At 38.4% G+C, this 21,195-nt stretch overlaps 1 protein-coding gene across 2 annotated transcripts in view; it reads right to left on the bottom strand.

Annotated features, from left to right (window-relative positions):
* Window positions 1–20,258, bottom strand: part of LOC143258577 (PR domain zinc finger protein 5-like) — a 29,266-nt gene extending 9,008 nt beyond the window's left edge. For both annotated transcript variants that reach the window (XM_076517744.1, XM_076517754.1), the window contains exons 1-5: window positions 19,910–20,258; window positions 13,154–13,454; window positions 4,775–4,917; window positions 4,444–4,573; window positions 1,951–2,120 (exon numbers count right to left, since the gene is read on the bottom strand). In XM_076517744.1, the coding sequence (XP_076373859.1) occupies window positions 1,951–2,120; window positions 4,444–4,573; window positions 4,775–4,917; window positions 13,154–13,454; window positions 19,910–20,110 (945 nt within the window). In that variant the 5' untranslated portion in view covers window positions 20,111–20,258. The remainder of the gene's footprint in view (window positions 1–1,950; window positions 2,121–4,443; window positions 4,574–4,774; window positions 4,918–13,153; window positions 13,455–19,909) is intronic.
* Between the last annotated feature and the right edge of the window lie 937 nt (window positions 20,259–21,195).

Raw genomic sequence — 21,195 nt, 5'->3', positions numbered from 1 at the left:
GAATATAAACAATACTCTAACAATGTTTATATAAGGCACATAAAGTACTCTAACAATAATATAAGCAATACTCTGACGATGTTCACATAAATACAGAAAATGTGCTAACAGTGTTCCCAAAATGTTAGAAAATATTCTAACAACATTATATGAACCCTAGAAAGTGCTATAATAATGTTTTCATAAGTGTTATGACAATTTTCTAATAAACAACATAAAGTAATATGTTCGGGTTGCAACAAAACTAATAAAGTATACGTGAACTTTGAACCAAGAACTGAGCACGTTTGTTCTTATCATACGTTAAGTAAATCTGAGGCTCCCAATCATCTCCTCACCACAAGAGCCCCAAATTTATTTTGAATCCCGTTTAGTAGATTATTTATCTTACATTCTTTGTGGCTCAAGAACCTCATTGAAAATTTAAAGTTTTTTTTTTTTGTTAAACATTATGGTGTAGCTCAGAATAGAAATAAACAAATATATATATGCATCACCTTTAACCTGTGATCACAGAGTGGTACATCTTAGTCTAAAGCTCGAAAACAGCTTACTAAAATAATATAACTTAAGTAGTTTAATACACCAGACGAGCCGCTAGTAAAGAAACAAAATATTTGAAACCGAACATTAAGATGAACGGACTGGGAGTATTTATTATTCAGATGAGGCAAGACGTGCCTCAAACATAAGTCATTCATATGTGATTAGATTGCTGTTTCCATATTTCTTAACTAATCCAGGCCGCTTGATTACTCCAACGTACGGGGTGTACATTTTAATGACAGTTGTCATGTTTAATAAGGACCACAGAGAGTTAGTATTCTATATGTATCTAGCTTACAGGTTAGCCCCACCTTCAATAAATATTCATGTCGTATATCAACATTTGACAAGAATGGGGCGGTTACAACTATGAATTATCCTATACAGTTGGGTCGTAGAGGCCTCAGACAATGCTAAGAATTATGAATAAATGCTTTTTTTTTACTTGAACTTTATTCTCATGTTCTGTTTAACCTTCTTAGATGTTTTACTTTTTTTACCCATTGAGCGAGTAAAATTATCCAGTGATTGCGAGATAAAAGCCTCCTAAAGTTTAATTCATCATAAGAGGCTTAATGTAGACTTAATTTAATCCATTCTCTATCAGGTGTCTCTAGTTGACCTTTGTGAGGTTTCTACTGCTAAGACTTTTACACGAACTTTTCTCGGTCAGAAACGTCCAAGTGTCCAAGTGTGTTTGTGGTTAGCTGACGGGCTCGTGTGTGTTTTCTTAGAACAAAGCCACGTGAGGCTATCTGCTGAGCCCACCGAGGGGAATCGAACCCCTGATTTTAGCGTTGTAAATCCGGAGACATACCGCTGTACTAGCGGGGGGCATTTACGGGCTTATAACGTTAAAATCTTAGGTTCGATTCCTCGGAAGATCAAAGAGCAGATAGCTTTTCGGTAAAACAACGATCTGATATAGTGTTTTGACGTCATTATTTTCAACTAACATAATAATATCATTCCAAATAAAATAATTTAAAAATAGGGTACAGAAATAATGTACAAAAATTACACATTTAAACAAGTGTTAAGTTAAATTCATCTTCATAACGTGAACTTGAAATGCTCATTGCACGTAACAATATTATACTGATGTCACACATCATTATTAATTTTGATGTATTTTGTAATTTACTGTGTTGTCCACAATAATCGAATTTCGGTCCTCAAGTTTTTCTCTGAACATTGCAACTAATGATTTATGGTAAACATCCGTAAAAAGAAGATTGACATAAAATTAAAATTATATTAAATAACAAGAAAAGTTTTATGTCTTAGGGATTACTGATTAATTTACGATAAAGATTAACTCGTTTATTCAACAAAAAACTTGAAACATGCGACCGAAAGCTAATGTTTTCTGACTAATTATCGTTTATTTCAAAACGACCTCACCTTACTGTGGGTCATCCTGTGGTAATAAAGATTAGAACTAGCGGTAAACCGTTTACCACACACGTGACACTGGTGGGGTTTCTCGCCCGAGTGAATCCTCCGGTGAGTATTGAGAGAACTGGACGTGCTGAATCCTTTCCCACATACGTCACAAACATGAGGTTTTTCACCTAAAAAATTACACTGACTGTTAGTAACACACCAGCCAAGAATGAGACACAAAATTACACTTACAGATAACAGATAAGCCAATGGTGAAACACAAAGTTAACAACAGATAACAAAAATCTCGTTTATTCAAAGTTAGTTGTTACTTTAGATCAAAAGTAAACGAAACAACCAAAAACATCAGATAATCTTTCATTTTTTTATTATTAATTCGCTCAACGTTTCGGCTTCAGTAAATAGTAATAGCGTTCACTACGGAAAATGTACGTGTCTGGTGAAGACCTAAAGACGAAACGCAACGTCTTGCTCGATCTAAACAGAATCAATTCGAATATTTTAGAAATACGTTCACGTGGCAACCTCACGTGCAGTAATATTCTGATAAATTGTTCAGAACATTTGAAAGGAAGAGCTGTCTGATTTATAGACCTTCGGGGAACTTATATAAGCGCAAACGACACATAGTCGTCTGTAACTTTTAATTGATAAAGTTTCGCGAGTGCATCTAAACAACAGCACCCACTGCCAACTATTGGGCCACTTTTGTATGACCGAATAGTGGGACTGGACAGGTCATTGTCATGGAACCAATGTATAATGCTTTTGTTTTTTTTAAAGGGTTCGCGAAACACGAAATCTTTGATTCACGGTTCCCAGAATTTAGTTTGTCTGTTTCTCTAATGGAGATTAGTTGGAACGTGGGGAGTGAATGGGGGGGTGAAGTAACTGTTTCGACTAAACTAGTCTGAAGAACACGGAGACTAGAACTAAAAGTTTGTCTGTTTCTCTAATGGAGATTAGTTGGAACGTGGGGAGTGGGGGGGGTGAAGTAACTGTTTCGATTAAACTAGTCTGAAGAACACGGAGACTAGAACTAAAAGCAATCAATGAATAGTTATGCACGTTTGCTGCATAACTTCCAGACACATAACACTTTATATACCCTTTTTCATAAATTTATAAACATAACACACAACAGGCATATAGAATGTATGTGATTATAAGGTTTGTATTTTGGAACATTCAAACATAATGATGAACTACTGTATACAATTATCATATATTAATTTTAAAAAGTACAAGCATTTTAAGACTGTATTACATGCACCCCCCAGTGGGCTACCAGTAAATTTAGAAGATTTCAACTATAAAGTCCTGAGTTCGATTCCTCGCGGTGAACACAAACCAATGAGCCATTGTATAACTTTGCACTAACCACTACGAGAACAACTGTGAAACATTTGTCCGCTTACTGTTAGCTATCGGGTGAGGAGTGAAATCTTCAAATTATAAAACGTTTTATTCTGAAAAAAACCCCAAAACCTTCAGTTCGCACGTGACAAACCTTCACGTTCACAAACGTCATCGTCCACTTCACGTTTGGACACCTCCTCCAACCCTCCTTGAGTTCATTGGTCAACACGCACTTCACTTTTAAACACCCCAATCTTATAAATTTCGATGGGATTAGGATTTTTAAATTAATTCGGAGCAGAAGTGACAAGGGGGACAAGATCCCCGCATCTTTAATATATTGATAGGGTACAAAGATGGTCATTATTACACTGCTTATTTTCTTATTAATTTTCTAGTTTTTAAAGTGTATTTCCATTATTTTGTAGACGGTCCGCTATACTAAAAAAGGCTCAAGATGTCGCTTTAATTGTAACTATTTTCTCTAGCCCTCTAGTGTCCCCATTTTCGATAAACTCCAAGTCATTTCCATCTCTCCCTTCTGGCCCGGCATGGCCAGGTGGGTTAAGGCGTGCGAATCTAAGGGTCGCGGGTTCGCATCTCCGTCGCGCCAAATATGCTCGCCCTTTCAGCTTTGGGGGCACTATAATGTTACAGTCAATCCCACTACTCGTTGGTAAAAGAGTAGCCCAAGAGTTGGCGGTGGCTGGTGATGACTAGCTGCCTTCCCTCTAGTTTTACACTGTTAATTAGGGACGGCTAGCGCAGATAACCCTCGTGTAGCTTTGTGCGAAATTCAAAAACAAACAAGCAAAAGTTGTGACACATAAACAAAAAATCTGATGGCCTGCAGTTATAACTCTAAGAATCGGGTTTCGTTACACGTGGTGAGCCTGTTGTGTAGCTTTAGGCTTAACCAGAAATCAAATTTTGTTTATTTTTTGCTTCAGGTGAAAAGCACTGAACGCGAATTTACGAAACATTTCATTTTCGAAGAAAAACTTCACGTTTCTGACGTTTCATCGAAGTTCAACGTTTCTAAATCCTGGAGAACTTCCAAGTCAATGTTCACACGTGTGTTTTATTAGGGTTAAAATACAATAACAATAATTATAGTTGAACTGTACTTGCCCGTGTGTGTCCGCATGTGTCTCCTGAGGAGGGACGGTCGATCGAAAGCCTTGCCGCACACTTCACAAGGCAAAAGAGGTCGCTCCCGGGCTTTCTTAACTGCCATCTGTCGGGGCTCGACTCCTACAGACTGAAGCGGCGAGAAAAGAATAGATACGATAAATTTCAACACCAGGTGCTACGCTCCGTTAACTAGTCGTCAAGCTGCACGTACATATTTATAAACATATATTTAGACACGAATCATCGTCTTCACACCAGAACTGACTTTATTTCTACTGACCCCTTTCCTTCGAGGCTGTTACAAGGCTTAAACAATAAGACAATTTACCTCTTCGCTCGTGGGAAACCAATCACTGGAATTAGAGCGTCGCTTGTCTGTTTCGAAAGGTGTTGTGTTTAGAGTTTGGGGGTTCCTGTCGAGTACTGGGGCACTTGAAAACAGCAAGGATTTTGACAGATCTAGCGGAGATTCTGGAGAAAACAAAACAGAGAGGAAAACTAGTAATCAGTGATGACGAGAAAACCCACTTGTAGAGAAATATACATATGTAAACACGGCTCGTTTGGGTTGAGAAATAAACAAACGCAAAATTAAAGAAGCCTTACTTATACAACAACTCAAGCCCAAAATAAACCAATACAAAGGAACACCTGTATACCTATATTAATAAATATAATCAAACATCTAAGCACGCCATCTACATTCCGACACTCAGTTACACAACCCCTTTTAAACATGTGGTCAGCTTCCGGTCAGTTACCTCTTTGTTTCTTTGTGAACCTGACGATGACCGAAGAAGATCGAAACGTTGTTCGCTCCTCTATATACAAAATTTCTCAATCCAAACCAGCAGTTTTTAGATACAGAGAGAAAACCTGTTGAGTTCAGAAATTATCGGTTGTCGTCTTACGTTTAAACACTGACCTGTAAAGTGGTCTTAAAACAGAGAAAACAATAATTCATTCGTCAAGAGATGCTACCGACGTCGTATTTCTCAGTGAATCTGTTGTTCCACATTATTAAGCTGCTATTAATCATTCTCGTGTTAAACATAAACAGCTCAAGCAGGTTTATTAACATGTTAATTATATGGCGAAGATTATCTGCATTCTTCGGCCAAGATTTAGCAATATATGGATCTTAATGCTAGTCGGTATACTGTATATTCAACCTAAACCTCGTTGTGTGACACATGTGCTAAGCCACCACAACTTTTGTACAGCGTTAACCAATGGGAGGGCAACTAACTAACTGTTTGATTTCACGGTTATTCATAGTCGAATGGTAGAGTTGAGTATTATAGTTCTCTCCTGCCATTGTAGCTTAGATCTTGAACCTTCCGATACACAGCCCAGAACGGTAATTACTAGACCCAGGCTGTGGATGACAAGTATTTATTATAAGTAGTTTCAAAAGATTCAGATATTAAAATGTGACGACGCTGTTATCGATATTGTTTCTAATTGTCTCAACTTATAAAGTGTTAAAAGTACAGAAATGTAGTTGCACCATAAATTACATGAGGGCGCTGGTAGTTGGGACACGTATTTCCATTTGGTTTGGTTGTGGTTAAGCGCAAAGCTACACAACTGTTTATCTATGTTGTGCTTATCGAAACCTGGTTTTTCGTGTTATAAGGATCCACACTTAACCGCTGAACCATTTGGAAGTACGATATGCAAGCGTTAAATGAAGGCGGGGTTATACCAGTTTCTATAGAAACAGCCATGAGTGGATTTACGGCACGCAAAGGCTAACCTCCTGATCAGGTGGTTAGGATGCTCGACTGATAAACTGAAGGTTGCGGGTTCGAATCCCTGTCACACTCACCCTTTCAGCCGTGAGGGCGTTATATATGACAGTCAATCCCATTATTTGTTGGTAAAAGAGTAGCCCAAGAGTTGGCGGTGAGTGGTGATGACTAGCTCTCTTTCCTCTAGTCTTACAGTACTGAAATAGGGATGGTCAGCGCAGATGGCCCTCGTGTAGCTTTGTACATAATTCAAAACAAATCATTTAGGGTGTGAATTTGTACAGAAATAAACCAAACTAAATATAAAGTATTTTTTCCCTTCTGAGGCTAAGCATTTACGTCTTACCAAATAAACGGCCCGACATTGCCAGGCAGTTAAAGCGCTTGACTCGTAATCTTAGGGTCCATGGTTCTAATCCCTGTCACACCTAACATTCTCGCCCTTTCAGCCATGGGTGCGTTATAATGTCACGGTCAATCCCACAACTCGTTGGTAAGAGTAGCCCAAGAGTTGGCGAAGGGTGGTGATGATTAGCTTTTTTTCCTCTAGTCTTACACTGCTAAATTAGAAAAAAAGAAGGAAATCACCTACCACAGAACACCTACTGAGGGACTGAACTACTGATTAGAAGAAAAAAAGAAGTCAATCACCTACCACACAACACCTACTGAGGGACTGAACTACTAACTAGAAGAAAAAAAGAAGTAAATCACATACCACACAACACCTACTGAGGGACTGAACTACTGACTAGAAGAAAAAAAGAAGTAAATCACATACCACACAACACCTACTGAGGGACTGAACTACTGACTAGAAGAAAAAAAGAAGGAAATCACCTACCACACAACACCCGCTGAGGGACTGAACTACTGACTAGAAGGAAAAAAAGAAGTAAATCACCTACCACAGAACACCTACTGAGGGACTGAACTACTGATTAGAAGAAAAAAAGAAGTCAATCACCTAACACACAACACCTACTGAGGGACTGAACTACTGACTAGAAGAAAAAAAGAAGTAAATCTCATACCACACAACACCTACTGAGGGACTGAACTACTAACTAGAAGAAAAAAAAGAAGTAAATCACCTACCACACAACACCTACTGAGGGACTGAACTACTGACTAGAAGAAAAAAAAGAAGGAAATCACCTACCACACAACAACCGCTGAGGGACTGAACTACTGACTAGAAGGAAAAAAAGAAGTCAATTACCTACCACACAAAACTTGTTGTGGGACTGAACTACTAACTAGAAGAAAAAAACAAGTAAATCTCATACCACACAACACCTGCTGAGGGACTGAACTACTGACTAAAAAAAAAAAGAAGGAAATCACCTACCACACAACACCTACTGAGGGACTGAACTACTGACTAGAAGAAAAAAAAAGAAGGAAATCACCTACCACACAACACCTACTGAGGGACTGAACTACTGACTAGAAGAGAAAAAAGAAGGAAATCACCTACCACACAACACCTACTGAGGGACTGAACTACTGACTAGAAGGAAAAAAAGAAGTAAATCACCTACCACACAACACCTGCTGAGGGACTGAACTACTGACTAGAAGAAAAAAAGAAGGAAATCACCTACAGAACAACACCTACTGGGGGACTGAACTACTGACTAGAAGAAAAAAAAGAGGGAAATCACCTACCACACAACACCTACTGAGGGACTGAACTACTGACTAGAAGAAAAAAAGAAGGAAATCACCTACCACACAACATCTGCTGAGGGACTGAACTACTAACTATAAGAAAAAAAGTAAATCTCATGCCACACAACACCTGCTGAGGGACTGATCTACTGACTAGAAGAAAAAAAAGGAAATCACCTACCACACAACACCTGCTGAGGGACTAAACTACTGACTAGAAGAAAAAAAAGAAGGAAATCACCTACCACACAACACCTACTGAGGGACTGAACTACTGACTAGAAGAAAAAAAAGAAGGAAATCACCTACCACACAACACCTGCTGAGGGACTGAACTACTGACTAGAAGAAAAAAAAAGAAGGAAATCACTTACCACACAACACCTACTGAGGGACTAAACTACTGACTAGAAGAAAAAAAAGAAGGAAATCACATACCACACAACACCCGCTGAGGGACTGAACTACTGACTAGAAGAAAAAAAAGAAGGAAATCACCTACCACACAACACCTACTGAGGGACTGAACTACTGACTAGAAGAAAAAAAGAAGGAAATCACCTACCACACAACACCTGCTGAGGGACTGAACTACTGACTAGAAGAAAAAAAAGAAGGAAATCACCTACCACACAACACCTACTGAGGGACTGAACTACTGACTAGAAGAAAAAAAAGAAGGAAATCACCTACCACACAACACCTACTAAGGGACTGAACTACTGACTAGAAGAAAAAAGAAGGAAATCACCTAGAGAACAACACCTACTGAGGGACTGAACTACTGACTAGAAGAAAAAAAAGAAGGAAATCACCTACAGAACAACACCTACTGAGGGACTGAACTACTGACTAGAAGAAAAAAAAGAAGGAAATTACCTACCACACAACACCTACTGAGGGACTGAACTACTGACTAGAAGAGAAAAAAGAAGGAAATCACCTACCACACAACACCTACTGAGGGACAGAACTACTGACTAGAAGGAAAAAAAAGAAGTAAATCACCTACCACACAACACCTGCTGAGGGACTGAACTACTGACTAGAAGAAAAAAAGAAGGAAATCACCTATAGAACAACACCTACTGGGGGACTGAACTACTGACTAGAAGAAAAAAAAGAGGGAAATCACCTACCACACAACACCTACTGAGGGACTGAACTACTGACTAGAAGAAATAAAGAAGGAAATCACCTACCACACAACATCTGCTGAGGGACTGAACTACTAACTATAAGAAAAAAGTAAATCTCATACCACACAACACCTGCTGAGGGACTGATCTACTGACTAGAAGAAAAAAAGAAGGAAATCACCTACCACACAACACCTGCTGAGGGACTAAACTACTGACTAGAAGAAAAAAAAGAAGGAAATCACCTACCACACAACACCTACTGAGGGACTGAACTACTGACTAGAAGAAAAAAAAAGGAAATCACCTACCACACAACACCTGCTGAGGGACTGAACTACTGACTAGAAGAAAAAAAAGAAGGAAATCACTTACCACACAACACCTACTGAGGGACTAAACTACTGACTAGAAGAAAAAAAGAAGGAAATCACATACCACACAACACCCGCTGAGGGACTGAACTACTGACTAGAAGAAAAAAAGAAGGAAATCACCTACCACACAACACCCGCTGAGGGACTGAACTACTAACTAGAAGAAAAAAAGTAAATCTCATACCATACAACACCTGCTGAGGGACTGAACTACTGACTAGAAGAAAAAAGAAGGAAATCACCTACCAAAGAACTACTACTGAGGGACTGAACTACTGACTAGAAGAAAAAAAGAAAGAAATCACCTACCACACAACACCTGCTGACGGACTGAACTACTGACTAGAAGAAAAAAAAGAAGGAAATCACCTACCACACAACACCTACTGAGGGACTGAACTACTGTCTAGAAGAAAAAAAAGAAGAAAATCACCTACCACACAACACCTACTGAGGGACTGAACTACTAACTATAAGAAAAAAGTAAATCTCATGCCACACAACACCTGCTGAGGGACTGATCTACAGACTAGAAGAAAAAAAGAAGGAAATCACCTACCACAGAACACCTACTGAGGGACTGAACTACTAACTAGAAGAAAAAAAGAAGGAAATCACCTACCACACAACACCTGCTGAGGGACTAAACTACTGACTAGAAGAAAAAAAGAAGGAAATCACCTACCACAAAACACCTACTGAGGGACTGAACTACTGACTAGAAGAAAAAAAAGAAGGAAATCACCTACCACACAACACCTGCTGAGGGACTGAACTACTGACTAGAAGAAAAAAAGGGAAGGAAATCACTTACCACACAACACCTACTGAGGGACTAAACTACTGACTAGAAGAAAAAAAAGAAGGAAATCACATACCACACAACACCCGCTGAGGGACTGAACTACTGACTAGAAGAAAAAAAAGAAGGAAATCACCTACCACACAACACCTGCTGAGGGACTGAACTACTGACTAGAAGGAAAAAGAAGTAAATCATCTACCACACAACACTTGCTGTGGGACTGAACTACTAACTAGAAGAAAAAAAGTAAATCTCATACCACACAACACCTGCTGAGGGACTGAACTACTGACTAGAAGAAAAAAGAAGGAAATCACCTACCACAGAACACCTACTGAGGGACTGAACTACTGACTAGAAGAAAAAAAGAAAGAAATCACCTACCACACAACACCTGCTGAGGGACTGAACTACTGACTAGAAGAAAAAAAAGAAGGAAATCACCTACCACACAACACCTACTGAGGGACTAAACTACTGTCTAGAAGAAAAAAAAGAAGAAAATCACCTACCACAGAACACCTACTGAGGGACTGAACTACTAACTAGAAGAAAAAAAAGTAAATCACGTACCACACAACACCTACTGAGGAACTGAACTACTGACTAGAATAAAAAAGAAGGAAATCACCTACAGAACAACACCTACTGAGGGACTGAACTACTGACTAGAAGAAAAAAAAGAAGGAAATCACCTACAGAACAACACCTACTGAGGGACTGAACTACTGACTAGAGGAAAAAAAAAAGGAAATCACCTACCACACAACACCTACTGAGGGACTGAACTACTGACTAGAAGAGAAAAAAGAGGGAAATCACCTACCACACAACACCTACTGAAAGACTGAACTACTGACTAGAAGAAAAAAAAGAAGGAAATCACCTACCACACAACACCCGCTGAGGGACTGAACTACTGACTAGAAGGAAAAAAAGAAGTAAATCACCTACCACACAACACCTGCTGAGGGACTGAACTACTGACTAGAAGAAAAAAAAGAAGGAAATCACCTACAGAACAACACCTACTGAGGGACTGAACTACTGACTAGAGGAAAAAAAAAAGGAAATCACCTACCACACAACACCTACTGAGGGACTGAACTACTGACTAGAAGAAAAAAAAGAAGAAAATCACCTACCACACAACACCCGCTGAGGGACTGAACTACTGACTAGAAGGAAAAAAAAAGTAAATCACCTACCACACAACACCTGCTGAGGGACTGAACTACTGACTAGAAGAAAAAAAAGAAGGAAATCACCTACCACACAACACCGGCTGAGGGACTGAACTAGTAATTAGAAGAAAAAATGAAGTAAATTACCTACCACACAACACCTACTGAGGGACTGAACTACTAACTAGAAGAAAAAAAGAAGTAAATCTCATACCACACAACACCTGCTGAGGGACTGAACTACTGACTAGAAGAAAAAAAAGAAGGAAATCACCTACAGAACAACACCTACTGAGGGACTGAACTACTGACTAGAAGAAAAAAAAGAAGAAAATCACCTACCACACAACACCCGCTGAGGGACTGAACTACTGACTAGAAGGAAAAAAAAGTAAATCACCTACCACACAACACCTGCTGAGGGACTGAACTACTGACTAGAAGAAAAAAAAGAAGGAAATAACCTACCACACAACACCGGCTGAGGGACTGAACTAGTAACTAGAAGAAAAAATGAAGTAAATTACCTACCACACAACACCTACTGAGGGACTGAACTACTGACTAGAAGAAAAAAAAGAAGTCAATTACCTACCACACAACACTTGCTGTGGGTCTGAACTACTAACTAGAAGAAAAAAAGTAGGAAATCACCTACCACACAACACCCGCTGAGGGACTAAACTACTGACTAGAAGGAAAAAAAAAGTAAATCACCTACCACACAACACCTGCTGAGGGACTGAACTACTGACTAGAAGAAAAAAAAGTAGGAAATCACCTACCACACAACACCCGCTGAGGGACTGAACTACTAACTAGAAGAAAAAAAAGAAGTAATTCACCTGTCACACAACACCTGCTGAGGGACTGAACTACTGTCTAGAAGAAAAAAAAGTAGGAAATCACGTACCACACAACACCTTCTGAGGAACTGAACTACTGACTAGAAGAAAAAAAAGAAGGAAATAACCTACCACACAACACCCGCTGAGGAACTGAACTACTAACTGGAAGAAAAAACTAGGAAATCATCTTCCACACAACACCCGCTGAGGGACTGTCATTTTTATAGCGCATCCAAAGCTTAAAATGCGGATTGGAGATTTGTTTGTCATCTTTAAAATTCAACTAGTAACAAACCACCAACATTATCTATATAGTGACGAGTTTTATTATGAAATTGTATTTATTAACTTGACCTATAGGCAATTAATTAAAATAATCGTATAAAACCAATACCCATTTTACTCATCCAGGAATTTTTGGAATTATTCGTTTAATAATGTTAAAAACGTAAATTGACGTTAAGTTAAACACCTTCTTAACGGGTGTTCAGGACCTTGTTGCTGAGTTTCGTAGTAAATCACTTCCGATTGTAAGATTCGTTGTGGTCTGGGAATGCCCCCCCACTCCCAGTGGCACAGCAGAATATGTGCGGACTCACACCGCTAGAAACCGCGTTTCGATACCTGTGGTGAACAGAGCACAGATAACCTATTGTGTAGCTTTAGGCTTAATTTAAAACAAACAAAATGCTCTTGTAATATAATTATACAGTATATTATGGAACATATTACAACTAATGTTTTGATCCTAGATGATTTTTACCACGAAGTTTTTGTACACAATCAGTTCAAACGTTATTAATTTTGTTTGAAAACAAACTTGTCACTTTAATTGGTGTTCTCGAACCTTAAGAAAATGAATCCTAATTCTTTACATTGGTAAGTGAAATCAACACAGTTAGAACTGTTTTCATGAGTAACCTTACCTTCTAAGAGTAAGCCAATCGCGTGTCTGTACTGACTTCCAGCTAGTCTTCGAGTAGAATGAAGAGAATATGGGTTCTGACGATACATCTTTGACGCTTCATAGTAAGCTATCAATTCTGTGTTTGCTGCAACATTACGGATAACCTCATAAATAGGTTCACCTTCGACTAAAGATCCGATAAGGTTGACTTCGGGGCAAAAGGTCGGGGAAATCCGAAGAAATCTAACCCAGTTGCAGTGGCGCACGCGGCGGGCGTCAATCTGTTGAACATCGTCAAAGCAACCAAAGTTATGGCGTACCTGCAGTGTGGAAAGAACAAAAACACACGTGAAACACATAGATATACTTTCTTTCACATCACTTGACGCATAGAAGGGTATTAGGAACTACAAAATGTGCTCTAGTTACTCATTGAGTTGCCTAAGAGAACTCCGTGGGTGAGTGAGTGAAGTGGTAACGCTTCTAAAGGATCCCCCCTGATGGTTTGGGTTAAATCACCGAGATGCCAGAGGGTCATTGTTCTTGGAAGAGACAGCTTATCTGGCGACTGTTCGGGTGACCACTGGTAGTGGCCGTGAGTTGTGAACCATTGTGATGACTGTTGTATTTTGTAAAGTCGTTAACTGTTCATGCCAAGGGCCTTGTTTAAGACGTAAAGGAATGTCCTTGTCCAAGCAAGTCAAGATTGAGTAACTTTTAAACTGCCCTGCTGTTACTTTTACGACCTATAATATTCTTCACTCATGGTCAGCTTTTTCAAGGACAGGGCTATGACCTCTCATTTAGAAATTCAGTTTTTTGCTTTGACAATACCACAAGAAAACTTTCTTTTGTTTTGCTCTGTTTTAATAACGTGCTTGTTCAAAAGTAAAACAATATATTAACAGTTGTGATTCATTGTATTCACCAATATTCTAACATATCAACTATTGTTTTATTGTAATAAATTTATTGTTCAAAGTAAAACAATATATTAACAGTTGTAATTCACTATATTCACCAACATATCAACTATCGTCTTATTGTAATAAACTTATTGTTCAAAGTAAAACAATATATTAAGAATTATGATTTACCGTATTCACCAATATTCTAACATATCAACTGTTGTCTTATTGTAATAAACTTATTGTTCAAAGTGAAACAAAAAACAATAATTACAATAGTCAATATCCTAACAGAAACCTTTCTTGATTCCACTTTAGTAAAACGTACTGTTCAAAGTGGAATAATATTAATAATACTAATAATATTACATATATATGTAATATATATGTCAGTTACCTCTTTCTTTCTTTGTGAACCTGACGATGACCGATACATATATGTTTACACATATATATATTTCTCTTCAAGTGGGTTTTCTCGACATCACTGATTAATAATATTACATAATTTATGAGCGATTATATTTGCTAATACTAATTTTCTTATTCTGGTTTAATAACCCGTCCAATGTATCATAATAATAATAATACGAATTATTATATCCGCTATTTTCACACTTCAAATTACATGTTCTGGCTTAATATTTTTGTTTTACAGCATATATTAACTCACACAAGGCTATCTGGTGTGTTCACTATAGGAAATCGAAACCCGAACATTAGCGTTATCCATACATTTATGCTGTTCCATTGGGAAGCTGTGGTTTAATAACCCATATTGTTTAAAGCGTGATAATGTTATATAGGATATGAATTATTATGTTGTCCACTATCTAGTGGACAAACATTTCTTTTTATTTTATCAAAACCCAAATTATTCAAAAGTACAGTTTAATGCTTTTTTGTTTTTGAATTTCGCGCAAAGCTACACGAGGGCTATCTGCGCTAACCGTCCCTAATTTAGCAGAGTAAGATTAGAGGGAAAGCAGCTAGTCATCACTACCCACCGCCAACCCTTGGGCTACTCTTTTGCCAACAAATAGTGGCATTGAGCGTCAAATTATAACGCCCCCACAGCGGAAAGAGCGAGCATTTGTTTTGTGCAACGGGGATTCGAACCCGCGACCATCATATTACGAGTCGAACGCCTTAACCCACCTGGCCATGCCGGGCGTACAGCTTAAGACAACCAGTGGCGAAACACCAACCCAAATTTAGGGAAAAAAAACAAAAATGTTAAACCCTAAAAACAGTTTGAAGGCGCCAGAACACGTAACGTAATCCGATAATACAATCTAAAAAAATTCTTCGTCTGATTGAAAAAAATATGTCCACAAGTGAAATCTGCAATATCTCTTGTCAGAAACCTGAACTTAGTAAGACTGTGGTGTTTGTAGATGCTACTTACCTTTGTATTAATGTTGAATAAAACGAATCATATTAACTGGAAGTGAAGAAATTATGTTGAAAGTGGAGAGAAAAGAGTGACCTGAGAGATCAAAATCGAATAAGATTAGAATAAAGCAAGATGTATGATATTGATTCTGGGGAATATGAGAACGCTGAAACCTCTAAAACCATTACTGTTACAAAAAAACTGTATATTTTTCATACCTCGTTGATTTGAAATCTGAAAAAAAAAAAATTTTTGAGCAGTAAAGTCAAATAGTTTATTTCTACCAATCAGCGTCATCCGGGACATAATATTTCAAATTTTGGCCTCACGCCTATAGAGGGCAGTTTTTCGTGTCTGGAGGTCTTAATAAACTTTCGTAATTCATTATTTTCAATAAAGAGAACCAGTTATTTTGTACAGCAAACGGTATGTTTTATGGAATTGTTAAGAAATCCATATGGAGTCCCGCTCTTTTCACAGGTTTCTTATTATAACGATTTCAGAAAATACGGGTGAATTCAGTTGTTTGTTTAGTGCAAATATATCCAATAGGTTATCTGTGGTCTACCTACACAGACATCGAAACCCGGTCTTTATCTGATCCACTGGGGGATATTAGGGTAAGAAAAGGTTTTTCTTTTAATCATCTAATTATGGCGTGTTTTAAAACCCGGTCTTTATCTGATCCACTGGGGGATATTAGGGTAAGAAAAGGTTTTTCTTTTAATCATCTAATTATGGCGTGTTTTAAAACCAGGATACCTTTATACAGGGTGTTTGGAAAGCCACTGTACACTTATATATTTATGATATTTATGAACAGACATGTTTCAATATAGAATACAGGAGTTAAATATGAATGACAATTATAAACAATGTTGAAAGTGATCCCCGTTGGCATTAATACAGGCCTGTATCCTTCTTATTTTGTTTCTAAACGCCGCTATCAGTTGCAGGCTTGAAATAGACTGAATAAAATATAATTACAAAACTGCACAGTGACTTTCCGAACACCCTGTAGAATATAGAAGGATGTTGGGGGGGGGGAGGTAGTTAGTACTGTGAAAGAAGGGTGCGTCTTGGTGGAAGGGGGCTCAGAGGAAAAATCGAACATCCTTAAAGGTAAGTCTACATGGAAAAGGGCTAGAATGATACGCCTTTGTGGGAGGAAGGTGATGAATGGGGAATCTATTGGACATCTTTAAGGGTTCCTCTATTCAAAAGGACTTTAGAAGGAAGTAGAGAGTTATATAAAGATACGCCTTCTCAAGCCATCCTTTTGCTGAATTGTTAAAACTGGAATGTATATTGATAATAATAATAAAAATTTATAATTTAAGTTCTCAAAACATTTGGGAACAGGCCCGGCATGGCCACGTGCGTTAAGGCGTTTGACTCGTAATATGAAAATCGCGGGTTCGAATCCCCGTCGTACCAAACATGCTCGCCCTTTCAGTCGTGGGGGCATTATAATTTGACGGTCAATCCCACTATTAGTTGGTAAAAGGATAGTCCAATAGTTGTCGGTAGATGGTGATGACTAGCTGCTTTCCCTCTAGTCTTACCCTGCTAAATTAGGGACGGCTAGCGCAGATAGCCCTCGTGTGGCTTTGCGAGAAATTCAAAAACAAACAAACATTTGGGAACCAACGAAAAAAGGCGGGTACTATATTCAACGTATTTATTGTAAGTAGATTTGAATAAGAATAAAATATTTACCTTTGTCCTTTGATTGTGTCAATGTAGAATATTCACTATTACTTAATCACAGCTAACCCTACCATCACAAACTATGAGGCTTAGCTAACCAGAGCAAAAAAAAAATCAGTACCTTATTAGTAAGTTGTTAAATATTTCCTTCAACAGAAGTTGTAACAGAATTATTTGTTTTGGAATTTCGCACAAAGCTACTCGAGGGCTATCTGTGCTAGCCGTCCCTAATTTAGCAGTGTAAGACTAGAGGGAAGGCAGCTAGTCATCACCACCCACCGCCAACTCTTGGGCTACTCTTTTACCAACGAATAGTGGGATTGATCGTGACATTATAACGCCCTCACGGCTGATAGGGCGAACATGTTTGGCGCGACCGGGAGTTGTAACAGAAAAGAACAAAAGCCATTGACGGGTTTATATACGAAATAAATTATAAGACAGAGAGAGAAATATTGTACATATATTAGCATGGTAGACTAGGAAAACAAAACACGTTCGTTTCATTTATTCTGTTCAGGACCCGAGTCACTCTGTGTTATCGTTTAAACATTTCGTTCATGCGTACAACTCTCATCAAAAGAAGCTCTTGTGATGTAGTGGAAGAAGATGGAAGACGTAACATGGAGAGAAGTGTTTCACTGTCTCTTTTCCCACACTGGCAACACGTATGTGATTTTCGTGCCATATTTTGTGACTGTTGTCTGATTCTAAAGTACAGCGACGTTTGTGACGAAAGAGGGCGACACTGTAGTCCCTAAAAGATCTTCTTTATGCTTTCTCGTGGTCCTTGGAGGTCATTTGAAGGTCAGACACTACAGTAGAAGTCGTAAACAGTCATTAACCTGGTTTAACTTCCCATGCAGTTTTTCATTTTCTGTATGAAGTTTTCCTTTTCAATTTTTCTGATCGTCAGTGTTTGTAGAAATGCATCCAACGAGAAACCATTTTATTTTTGAATCAGGCCACTAGTATCCTCTTATATTACTAAACTGTTCACTTCAACATGCCATCTAACTTCTGTGCCTTCAGCTCCTCTACTGAGAACCACTTCGCATCTGCTGTGATAAGACAGCATTTTGGAGCCAATACGGTCATCAGCGTGACGCTACAGTTTTGACACCGTTTATAATAAATAAAGCGTCCAAGATGGCCTAGAGCAATCGCAACCGCGTTTCAATATAACCTGTGTTATAATGGGACACATTATAGGCTTAACGTTACCATTTCTTAAGTTAATTTGAGAAAAACGCTGTTTGGTGAATTGTCGTTTTCAAAGCGTTCACGAAACAATAAGATAAATCAATGAAGTCTGTTCTCAAATGTAGAAGTCAACAAGTAGAGAGCGCCAATGAAACATTATATTCTGCTTTATAAAAACATCTATTTTTACATATTTTAAGGTCCACCCGCTGGGACAATGGTAAGTCTTCAGATTCCCCTCTGTGAACAGATAGTCCAATGAAATCTACCAGAAATAAGATCTACCAATGGTGATGGCATGGAAAAACAGATGTCACAACTAATAACACACATATTTATACCAACAGCGAGGGTATGCTGAAAATGAATTTTGAAAAACTAACAGAAAACAAAATGCTGTTGGAAACTCCACTGTAAACATGTTTACATGTTTCTTGATTCTAATATGGTCAGTTGTTTCCACCTCATCCAAGGTTATAATTTACTCAGTCCCCATCTTTGTCGCTGTAAAGTTCATCTTGAAGTCGCAGAGGTGTCCGGTTTCAACTGACCAACAACGTCTCAGTGTCCGTATTCAGAGTAACCCTACCAATCGTTACAGAATGAAGATTTTGATTTGTCGAACAAATATTCCGCTTTAGAAAACAAAACGGGCTCGGCACGGCCAAGTGTGTTAAGGCGTTTGACTCGCAATCCGAGGGTCACAGGTTCGAATCCTAGTTGTACCAAACATCCTCGCCCTTTCAGTCGTGGGGGCGTTATAAAGTGACGGTCAATCCCACTATTCGTTGGTAAAATAGTCCAAAAGTTGGCGGTGGGTGGTGATGACTAGCTGCCTTTCCTCTCGTCTTACACTGCTAAATTAGGGACGGCTAGCGCAGATAGCTCTCGACTAGCTTTGCGCGAAATTCAAGAAACAAGAAAACGAAACAAATGAAAAACGATCGTTAGATATAAAAATATTGTTAATTTTAGGTGATTGTTTTTGGATAATCTCAGGAAGTCATGAAAATAATAGTTCGTTACAGGATTTATTAAAATCACCATACTTTAGGATTAGTGAAACAAATTTTAAGTTTCAAATCGGGTGTTACTGAAACCTTAACTTTTAGGTTTTAAATCAGGTATTATTAACAACAATAATTCTTATATTTCAAATCACGTTTTATTGAAAAATTAAAACTGAGGTTCGAAATCAGGTGTTGTTGTATTCGGGTTTCAAATCAGGAGCTGATGAAATCATTCTATTTTAGATTTTAAATCAGGTATTATTAACAATAGTAATATTTGTAACACACAGTGTTTCTTTTCAAACTTAGAAACAGATTGTATCTAGTGTTATGAACGTTTAAAAATGTTTAACACTTTTGAAAGACCAGTTTTCTAATACCAAACATGTTTCGTTTTCTTACACACCGGTTTAATGAGCAACATTAATTTATCTTTGATCCACGTGTGTATCTTACTTATTCAGCAGTGATAGTTAGCAAAGGAATCGGAAATTATGAAAAACGATTACTCAAATAACAGAAGAGAGTGGAAAGGATGGGTATCTTACGTCACTGTCTTGCAAGTAGCTATAGACTTCTAGGTTGTCTAATCTGAAGGTTCCTTGGAAAGGTGAGAACCTCCGTCCATGAGGTATTTTCTGATTACTCCACACACACACTCCCGTCTCACACGAGTGACTGATCTTACTCTCTGAAAACGATATTAATACCAAACTAAATTCAGACGGAATCAGAACACATGTTTCCATGGCGTTTATCTTCGTCACATATAAAAGTTCATAACTGGAACTTTCGCTGATGGGAGCTGAGCTAGACTCAAAGTGTCACCGCTACGTAAGGAGGGACAAATAGCGCGTGGTACCTCTTCCCTCTTCCCAGAAAAATCTGTCGATATGCTTTCGTTCATCCGAGAAAGCAACAGGTAGCATTACCTGGCCGATAGAGGGCGTACTCTTCCACAGGGTCTTCTCATATCTTCCCAGGTGGGTGTGGCCGTGAACCTGTTAAATCAATTGACAGCACCAGGCGCTGTTCTAGAGAAAACGACTGGCCGGAGGGCACATTGCTGTGTCGCAGCCTTGACAAACTGGGGCAGCGTTGGTCTGTCTCACTATTACTTGGGAAATTAGTAAGCGTGTGGTTCATGCTACACACGTCTCAGCCAGAGAGACAGCTTACCTTAGGAAGTAAAACATTACTGCTATGAAAAAAGGAAGGAAGTAAAAAGGAAGCTGGAGCACGAGTTCCGAATTTCCCACGATTATTAAGAACGCAGGTGTTGGAAGACAAAAATCCAATAATTCCTCAAAAAAAACCAAAAACAAATAACTTCGATCGCAATTTTGAAAGATGTTGAGTTCTATAACACATGACTTTAATATTCAAGAAAGATGTTTTATCAAAACATAAACAAAAAACGATTTAAATTTAAATTTAGTTAGAGAAATTGATCAGATGTTGTCCAGGGAGAATTAGAAGTCTTTTTTTTCTTTTGAGATTGAAGAACTGTCTGGAGAGCTCCAGGACAAAGAGAAGATAAAGGCTGGTGACGTCGTTAAATAGAAGAGAAAGAGAAACTTTGTTAAAATAAGAAAACAGTTACTTTAATATTCATTCTCATCTGGTGCGTGAATTTAAAGCGCGCGCTCTGAGAGCGTGATGAAACACTAAGCACGCGTGTCAACAGCGGAAGACGTGCAACTAGAATTTCGCTGCTCAGGCGCAGAGAAGAATTATGTGTCAAAGTATATAACGTACGCACGGTATTAAATATTTCAAATCCTGGCTTGTTGATAACAAAAAGTATAAGACAACGGACTGAGAGAGGGACATT

The sequence above is a fragment of the Tachypleus tridentatus genome, chromosome 1, assembly GCF_004210375.1.
Source record: "Tachypleus tridentatus isolate NWPU-2018 chromosome 1, ASM421037v1, whole genome shotgun sequence".
NCBI lineage: Eukaryota > Metazoa > Arthropoda > Merostomata > Xiphosura > Limulidae > Tachypleus > Tachypleus tridentatus.
The sequence above is the reverse complement of the archived record's forward strand: the minus strand, read 5'-3'. Positions and strand labels throughout refer to the sequence as shown.